The 10,262-nt window shown below is 35.3% G+C and overlaps 1 protein-coding gene across 1 annotated transcript in view; it reads right to left on the reverse strand.

Moving 5' to 3' along the window:
- LOC122061952 (ubiquitin carboxyl-terminal hydrolase 24-like) overlaps positions 1–4,813 on the reverse strand; it is an 8,222-nt gene extending 3,409 nt beyond the window's left edge. The window contains exons 1-4 of the mRNA XM_042625546.1: positions 4,409–4,813; positions 1,209–1,910; positions 861–1,048; positions 51–295 (exon numbers count right to left, since the gene is read on the reverse strand). Coding sequence (XP_042481480.1) covers positions 51–295; positions 861–1,048; positions 1,209–1,910; positions 4,409–4,420 — 1,147 coding nt within the window. The 5' untranslated portion in view covers positions 4,421–4,813. The remainder of the gene's footprint in view (positions 1–50; positions 296–860; positions 1,049–1,208; positions 1,911–4,408) is intronic.
- Positions 4,814–10,262: the final 5,449 nt, after the last annotated feature.

Genomic DNA, 10,262 nt, shown 5'->3' on the forward strand with positions numbered 1-10,262 from the left:
AAAAAAAAAAGAAAAGAAAGAAAGAAAGAAAGAAAGATTAATAGGCCTACCTCTTGCTTTCACAACACTTCTCAACTGTCCCCCAAAAACTGCACTCAGTTCAGATGGCATGAAGCTTTGTGTTCTTGTAACTGCAGATTTGTTCTTTGGTCCAACAGTCTCCCAATCATCATCTTCTGAAACTGAAACCAGTGATGATTTACCACCATTTATGTTTGAAACACCTTCAAGCTTGAGTAACTCATCATGCATTTGATCCATGACAAAACTTAGAAACTCTTGAGCATCTTCTTGTCTGAAGGTACAAAAGGATACTGAGAACTTCAATTATACCCAAAGTACAACAAAGATATATATGATATATATAAAATAAGGATAAGTAATTCTGGCACAAACCAATCACAATATATTAGATAGTTTATGATCCTCCGTTCAACATTTTGAGTGTGTTTTGCCAAATAGGCGTGCTAGATCTCTTTCACTTCTCTTTAAGCTAATGTGAATACCCACTCAGTTAACCAATGAACCTGTTTTCTCAAGTATTTTAAAAATAAAGCGTATCTACATCTTCGACAGCAACAGATTTAAAAGGCAAACAAAAAACAGATAGGTCCTTCCCAACACGAAGATCTAAAATCAGCCTTTCACTTCTTTTATGAGTTTAGGATTTCAATAACAAATTAATTGAAAAAAATGGAGAAACTTATCCCATCTAATAGGGATCCAAGATACATGAAGTTTCTGAGACCAAGAAAATTATAAATGGTAGGAAAGGACAACTTATGAACAAGAAACTCTGCAACAGTGACTTATCAGAATTACTTAGCAATGATTCAAAAAAATAAGGAAAAAGAACAAACCTTGGCCTTCCTGATATACTATTTGGCACATCTGGCGTAAAATTTTTAAGAATGGGTTCGAACATCATAGGACTGAAAGGTCGTCCAGTCTCGAGAACAACCATATCCTTCTTCTTCAAGCTTGAATCAGAGGGCATGTCAAAGTCAGAGATGAACTCAACAAATGCATGCAATGTTGGGAAGCCATTCTAAACGGGAACAAAAGTTCATAGTGAGAACCCTAAAAATGTTAAACCAAAAAAATTCGTTTTGCACAATAACAAAGAATCATACATTTTTAGTCATATAGATTAACAAGTATACAGACAACAAATAACAGAAGTTATATAAATTATATAAGACAAGAACCTTAGGAATATCACGATTTCTTAATTCCTGCAAAAGCCAAACGAAAGGCGAACAGGATAGAAGAGCCTGTAGTGTTGCATTGAGAAAGCATAGATTCCCTGAATTGATCAAACCTCGGGGCAATAAATTTCTAACATCTACAGCTGTTCCATTAATTGCCTTCTTGACAACCTCTTTTGAAGCCACAATTGAAGATGTATCAACAACTGTTTCATTCAGAGTAGAGTTTGATACAGCAGGCAAGTTCACAACTTTTGACTTTCCACTATCAGGACCATAAACTTTTGAGCCGCTTGATTGCTTTGGAGGAAAGCATTCATCTTGACATACACATAATAAGTCTACATTAGTTCTTTCGAGCTCTTTTACCCCGTTACTTGTGGGAAAGCTATTGGACAAACTTTGGGCAGTTCCATTTTCTTTTACACTCCCTAAAACACTTTGAGAAGCAGTATTTGTTGTCTTCAGAATCTTGATTGAATCGTCCTTTGTAATAGGCTTTGATGGCTGGGAATTTGTTGACCTCTTTGAAGAATCAGTCTCTCTAGGTCTATCATTCAAACCACCTAAGGATTTTACAGTTTCAAAATCCAAAGAACCAAATTGCAGGCCCTTATTGTCCAAAGGCTGTACAGTCTTCACCGAGGATTGCCTTTGGAATGATCGGACCTCATCTTCAGTGAACGAACCAAATATCAGTACCTGTTTAAAGGACAAAACAGTTAAAACATGAACTATGCAAAAGGTGTTGTGAGCCATAAACAGAGTTCAGTGAAACATTAAAGAGTATAATAAGATAAGTTCAATGATTTGATTGCCTCAGCCAATGGTGCCTCAAGAGATTGTGAGTAACAATCACTAAATTTTCTAAATTTATGCCTCTATGGCAATTGCACCAGCAAAAATAGCACCAAAAGAAGTAAAACATTTTACAGTCAGCTGAATAACACGTCAGATACAATCATTCCCATAGAAACGATCTTTATAAATCTGAGACCATCACAACAAGCTTAGATGTGTTATATACTTCATTGTATACCACACTCCCTAGGCATCTAAAACTCTTAAGATCTGATGTTAAGTGTTCTACCTTCTACAACTTAACCCCCCACCCCCACCTCACATAAAAAAAAAAAAGGGTGTTACATTCTACTTTGCTTTTTGCAGGGAAAGCTTCTGTTTCTTCTCCTTTCCCGGTGCAATGTAGACCATCCCTTGATAAGGACAAAATAAGTGTTGCTCTCTCTCACCATTACACAGAAGCTAAAGTTTGAGGCCAAAAGAAACAAGGACTTGAAGCCACAGAGCTGAAAAAATACTAATTCTCCTGGCTGGACCTGGCAGTCACGTCAAATACGAAATCTCTTACATATATTTTTCAAAAAAGATAAATTCAATTTCAAGCACACTGTCACTGTAAGAGAAAACTTCATTCCATGCAAAAATGTCCCTTTTACAGTTTTACCTACATGCATCAGTTTACCATTTTGGGCGAGCCTGTGGCACAAAGGTTAAGTTGCGCCATTGCAACATGTGGGCCATAAGTACGAAACTTGGAAACAGCCTATCCTGCGAAACAGGGGATAAGGCTGCATATATTTGCCCCTCCCAGACCCTGCAGTATTGGAAGCCTTGTGCACTGGGTTGCTCTGCATCAGTTTACCAGTTTAGACCACTAAGACAGATTCCCACAACAATCTGTAAAAGTACAGCATTTTTTATGTATACATATGGAAGGAAAAGAAAGGATGTCTTTTCTTCTCATAGTTAACACAACATGCCAAAGCATACACACCCCACTAAGTAAGTAATAGGAAGGTGAACCAAGTACAGAATATCTTTATTAATACCCTCCCTAGCCGATTGGTCTGCCACTGAATTACCAGATCTTTACCTCCAAGAGAATAAGAAGCACCCAAGGGAACATAAACACTTGGGACCTGACAATGTGAGAGAGCCAGAGAGGTAGAACTATGGTTGCCCACCAGATAGAACGCATCCATCTAATCATCAATTGAGAGTCCCCTTCCACCAACACAGGACATCTAAACAATAGTTATAATCCAATCTGTCTTTGAAATGTTCAAGCTTTAATTAGAATCAATCCTGCCTTCAAAAGTTCATTATTTCATCCCTAAACTACTAACTGAATCTACATGCCTTCCTCTGAACACCCAACACTTAATTTCTGCATTTGCTACTGTGCACTGAGCACATTACATGAAAACTTAAGGGGTAAGAATAGCTCCCACATTATACTTCAAAATACAGCACCCTCAATAAATCAATGATCACACTGGAGTTCAAAAATCAGAATAGACCATAAATCAACCCAAAAAATTGAAATTATTAGGAAATAAAGTATATAAATCAAAATATCCATCAAATCAACTAAAATGCTAAACAAAATAGAGCCTCAACTGCTTATTGAATTAGGATGCAAATGGAAGTCGAACCAGATAACTAATTTGTTTTTAACTTCTGTTCAAAACCAATCTTCCAAATGTATGCCCACTTAGTCACAAAATGTAGTCATGTGGTCATAGTAGGATATCAAGTGATGAACTAGCTTAGCGACATTTAACCATGCACCTGAACACTCTAGAAAGCCAAGTGAAGTCATTTAAAATCCACCTGTTTTAACCACTCAGTATCTAATTATAAAATTCTGCTCACCACACGAACAGCACAAGTTACATAAAGGACCTAACCTATTATTAAAACGATGGCTCAAAGAGCCAGAGACGGCCCATCTTGATTTCTTCTTCATGTCAGCTTACCCATATGGTTGTTACGAACACCCCCTTTTGCAAAATCATATTGTTTCTAGGATTAATTTTCATCCTGGCCTGTGCTCGTTGACAATTTAATCACTCCAAACTTCAATGACCCAATAAGATCAACTTAAGAAATTCCCAACAGAGAACCGAATATGTTAATTTTATTCAGATTGATTTCCAACCAGCATTCAGACTAAGAACCGTGACAGAATCAATCTTAATCACTTTACTGAAATCAAATCCCCAAACAGTCAACACCAATCACACAAAGTAGAGTTACAAAAAGAACCCTTGAGTTGAAGGACATCAAAGCTTCCAAATTTTATCCAAAAAACAAAAACCCAAAAGGCGAAAAGCAGGAAAACAAAATTATAATTGAAGAAAGCGAAAAAGGATGATGAGGGGAATGTGATAAAATACCTTATCAGTCATCTTTTTTGGAGAAAGGAAGCAATGAATGCAAAAACTTCGAACCCAATCCGGTTTTGTGGTGATTGAACACAGAAAAGAGCCGTCTTGGAGAAGAACTATAAACAACTAGGGTTGATAACCTAGTTCCGACGAGAGGATAAGAGAGAGGGAGATCGATAGGAGACATGAAATGAGAAGAAACGATGATGGGTAAGAAGCAAAAGCGCATTTAATAAAGGGCTCCTCCCTTTCGCCCTGCAGCAGCTGAGAAGGGGAGCTCCTCCTGGTCGAACGGTGCATCGACAGGGGAATGATAAGAAAGGGGAAGCCTCAGGGAGGAAAGAGAGAGAGAGACGGCGAAGAGAAGAGAAACCCCCTTTTCCTTGGCTATTTTTGGGGTTGTCCCTTGTCCCTTAGGCTCCGTTTGGAAACAGATAATTAATTGAGTGAATATCTACTGGAGACTTGGATCATGTATATGATTTGCAAGCAATTTTGGTAAATTTTCCACTCCATCTCAAAGATTAGGGTTATGTAAGAATTCAACATGATAGATGATTATCCACCGTCTGATCTGCATCATAATTTTCATGCTTTGTTAAGTTATCTCCTAGGTGTCTGGCAAGTAAAGCAGAAAACAAAATGACATTCTGATCATATGATCTAAATTTATTTTTTTTCTTCTGTGAGTTGATCATGTTCACTTTTTAACGAGCTAAAAACATGTGAGAGAAGTGACTCAGTTTTTCTTCAACCATCTTGAAAGATGAATTTCTCCGATCAATGATCATCATTGCACTTAATGAAACTTTAGGAACAATGAAGGGTATTTTGGACATTTAGGGATGAAGAGTTCACTTTGAATTGAATATGGAAAAACTTTCTTTCCAAGAAAATACTAGAAGTTTGGAAGGAACATGATGAAATTTCTTTCACTTCCCTTTCATTCAAACATTTTTATTTTTATTTTTTAATACAAAAGGTTAACTATTTTTAGTTGAGCATTTTATTAGACATGCACCTTGATATTTGGGGCATGTAGGAGTGTCAATTTGACTGTTTGATTTAGTTTCAGTCGGGTTGAATCGGTTTCGGTCTAGGAATGAGGGAGACTAAAACCAATTCGTTAAGAAACTTTGATTTTCTGTCGGTTTTGATTTCGGTCCGATTTGGTTTCGATTTATTTTGGTTCTTCAATATCGAGTTAATATCGGTTTAAATCGATTTATTATTGGGCTTAAACCATAATGAATCTTACATTCATAACTTATAGTGACAAAAATTGACAAAAAAATACTTTAAATTTATGATTAAATGGTTTATCGTTGTAAGGGAAAGATAACTAATATTGAAACCAATGGATAACAAATTACTAAGAAGATAACTAATATTGAAATCACAAACTGAACCCTATTATCCAATCATTCATTTAACAATCCAACTAGTTAATCAATGGAAGTATTACTACAATTTGCAAATCAATCTTTCTATTCATAACCTAACATTCAATCATTTGTAGCAATTCCCCTTACAATAAAAAATTTTCTCGCTAATATTATAAAAAATGAATGGTCAATTCATCAATTTTTAATCTCATAATCATTTATTTTTTTATTGGTTTCATTCAGTTTGGTTATTGGTCGGTTCGGTTTGGACTGGTTTTCAGCCGGTCCCAATATACCTCAGCCCAAAACCAATTCAATAAGGATCGATTTGAGTCGTTTCGGATTTTATCGATCGATTTCAACCGATTTTATCGATTTGGGCTAGGTTTTGACACCCCTAACTGCATGTATAAAAAATCTTCTAACCAACAAGCACTCTTTTTTTTTTCTTTTTTTTTTGTGGGCCATGTTTAAATATACATGACTTTACCAAAAATCAAAACAATCAATATTTTTTTATGGGAGGATTTTAATTGTGCAATAAAAGGTAGGGTCAAAAGCGATTGTTCGAGGGTCCCAAATTTGATGACCTGTACAAGACATGTGACATATTTTATTCGAAAATTAAATTTGTGTAGTTGGCATGTCACATGGGAAAAAAGACAATTTGCAAGAATTGCAATTTCTCATATTTTTTTGTGTGGAATCTACGTCCTTTTGCTGTAAACATAACGGGTAGCCGAGTTGGCAAAGGACTTTCGTCTTAGGTGTGTGATTTTGAGTTCGACTCCTCTTATCTCCTTAAGACCACTCACACATAAAGGTGTCAATTTCAAACTGAAACCGAATACCAAAACCGAATCTGAGCTGAATTAAATACCAAAAACCAAAACCGAGGCAAATTAATTGGACCAAAACCGAATCAAATTTATTCGGTTCAAATTCGATTTGAATATATGAGTATGCTATTCGGTTTGGCTAGGTTTTGTTTTAGGGTGTCAGAACCATCAGTTTGAATTGAAACCGAACTGAACTGCTCTTATCATTCAAGAGTGTTTTTTACTAGCTCGTATTTTTTTTTTTATATGGTAAGTGTTTTTTGCAATTTATCATCACATATTTACAAGCTAAGATAATTTTGGAGTTAGCAATGGCCATGAGGCCCATAACTTGAGCCTATTTTGGTCTTTGATCAATCACATTCATGGTACAAAAGTGGAACCGTTGTCATAACCGAATTAAAATCGAGGTATAAAACTGATTTAAAACTGCATATCAGAACCGAATTAGAATCGAAACCGAACCAAGCTGTATTGAATCGATTTGAGCATCTAAATATGGAACCGAGTCAGTTGTTGATTTGATAATGGTCCACCTTATCATCATTTGGAATCGAACCAAATAACCAAAACCGAATCAATTGACACCCTTACTCACAAATGGGTGTTTGGTGCTCTTCACAACTTTCAATGAAAGTTGAATTGTTCTCATTCAATCTAGATTGTATCAATCCATGCGGTTGTAGGGTCAATATGTTGTGGAACTAGTCAGACCGAATGCCTTAAAAAAAAAAAAAATCCATCCTACTTCTTTTTTGTCCCTCATTCAATTTTTTTAAATGAATTTCACTTAAATAATTAATATTCTTATTTTCTTTCTAGTCCACAAGCTCTTAGTAATTTCATGTATAACACTCACATGTACAAGAATTCAAGCTCCATCTCAAAGGAAAAGATAAAAAAGTACTCACATCTTATACTTTTACATTTAAAATATATTAAATATATGAGCTTGAATATCCTTCATAGTACATCCATCAATAAAATAATCTGTATGGTCCAAAATTCGAAACCTAGGTACAGTACAAGTTTTATGAACATGTAAACAATGAGCATTCTCAAGCAAGAATTTAGTTCTTGGGTATTGAATCGGTATTGTATGAGTTGATATTGATATTGATATTGATATGATACTGATCCTGAATCGGCCTCTATCGATCAATTTTACTTTTACCTTTTTATTTTATTTTTCTTGAATAATTGTACCCTGATTTCGATTTTTAACATGAATCTAACATGTCTACCATTTCACTATCAAGTCATCTTGAAAGTGAATTTTGTTTCATAGTTATGATATCTGCATCATCTTTGAGACGTGGAAGAGGAATCAAATAAGCATTACACTATGTACATACAAAAATAATTTTTAATTAACATGATTGTCTATATGATTATCTCTAGTTTGAGATTTGAAAAATTATCCGTCCACATGGTCTCCTAGCCATCCAATGTTTAGAACTACCACACCAACCCTTTATTAATTCGACAGTTGATGTGGTTAAAACGCACCATAGAATTTGACATCAAGACAATATAATGGTTTATTAGGTTAAGAAATATTAATTTCTCTCCTTTAATTTCTCTTACAACTAGAGGGAATTTTTGTGTACGTCTATAAAGTTGCAAATAGGGGGAAGAAATGCCACTTGAGGTATAGGGAGATGGAGATTGCCATTAGAGTTGCAAGGACAAGGGGAAAGAATGCCATTGGACTTCTAAGGAGAAGGAAAGTTGTCAAATTTATAAGGAGAAGGAGAGCAAACATCACTTGAGTTATACAGAAATAAGAGAGGAAGTCTTTCTATTCAATGAAAGGTAGAAATTCCATCATGTTGATACTTTTTTTATGTACTCCCATTGGTCACTAGACTAGTGCAGGGGCCACGCTCCTGAACAAAAAACTCTTCCACATAAATTTATTAATATTTATAGGCAATGACTTCCTACATGGTAGCAATCCCCTTAGATTTTTTATGTGTCAAGTTTCATATTAATTGTATGGCATATCATGTGTTAGCACTATCCTTGTATTGTTAAAGGTTGAAATGAGCAACTTGGTACGAGTCGTAAATTCTGATGTCCTAAGTTCGACTCCCACTAGGTACACCTTAGGCTACTCACATGGGGGTATTTAATGCTCTTCATTGCTTTCAGTAAAAGTTGAATGGTTCTCATTCAACCTCGGTATGACCCGATCCATGTGGTTGTGGGGTCAGTATGGGCCCACGAGACTAGTCAGGCCGAAGGTCTGGATACCCATCGTTAGCCAAAAAAAAAAAAGGTTGAAATGAAATTACTTCAAAGTTGACATAGTTAAAATGTCCATAAAATTTAGATGTAATGGAACTTCTGCGCAATAGATATTTAGGTTATGTTTCGAGGCCTCTCAAGTCTCAACACAAAGCTGTGTGACAGGTTTTTCCTATTTTTTGCAGACTCGCTAAAATTTCAGTTATGTTTCTTACCTATTAAATTCAAATCGACAATTTTCATTATCCCCCAATTTAGAAATTATGTTATACTGAAGTAAGTTTGGATAAAAGTATAATATAATGCATTTTACAATTTATGAAGATATAAAATATTTATTTCTTCATATATCTGTCATATTATTTCTATGTAGAAGACTAAAATTTTTTTGATGAGACATTCTAGTGTCTACCTGGGGGCTTTTCTCACATACATTGTACGTTTAGGAAGCCTTCTATAAATGGTCCTAAGAATATGGTATGTGGCATGTTATTTAGATCTCAAAATTAGTGGCCTTACTATACATATCGCCCTTGATTCATTCAATAAGTTTTTATCCAAAGGCCTTATATCGTATGCCCTAATCAATCTGTGAATTATGGTCAAAATTTTGGATGATTAGAGAAAAAGTCCAAAACACGGTCAGTCATATGATTAATTTTTACTTTGAAATTTGACATAACAAAACAACATCTCCTCTATCTATTGAATGGGTAAAATTTCCACATTAACTATCTCATAGTTTGACGCTTAAAATGTATGAGAGAAAAAAAAAATGTTAGAATGGGTTTCTCAAAGAGTACTCTATTAGCCAATGGTTGGAGCCATCAACGTCAACCATCCTTGTGGCCAAAAAATGGTGGATCATTTTGATAAGCATTGGGGGGGGGGGAGGTTGACCTAAAATGACTTGAGAGAATTGATGAAGAAGGACATGTGACATGTATAATGTAAGACTAAGTAACAAATATGACTTTAAATAGAACTGATTGAAGAAAAATAATCCATGTAGAAGCAATTGGGTTGAGTCATGGGTCCAAACAATATTTTCCCAAGGGGACAACTTTCCTTAAGCTATAGTCAAGAGAGACCGAAGCATTCATATAGTATTGACAGGGTATCGAGAATAGTTAAAAGGTATTATCGACTTTATACTATAGAAGCAGACATTAATGACCCTAAATAGATATATTTTTCCTCTTTTCCCAAATATGTATGAAGGCCCAGCCTTTAAACTAGGCTCGGTCAATCCCGGCCTACTACTACTGTAAACTCAGCCCAGCCCATTCCCCCACCATAATATAATAAAGATGAGTTCCATTGGTCCAAATAAATGCCAATAAAAAAAGGATGCATGAGATCTAACGGTAAAAAAGGAGAAAGCCAATT

Source organism: Macadamia integrifolia, chromosome 14 (assembly GCF_013358625.1).
Source record: "Macadamia integrifolia cultivar HAES 741 chromosome 14, SCU_Mint_v3, whole genome shotgun sequence".
Classification (NCBI taxonomy): domain Eukaryota; kingdom Viridiplantae; phylum Streptophyta; class Magnoliopsida; order Proteales; family Proteaceae; genus Macadamia; species Macadamia integrifolia.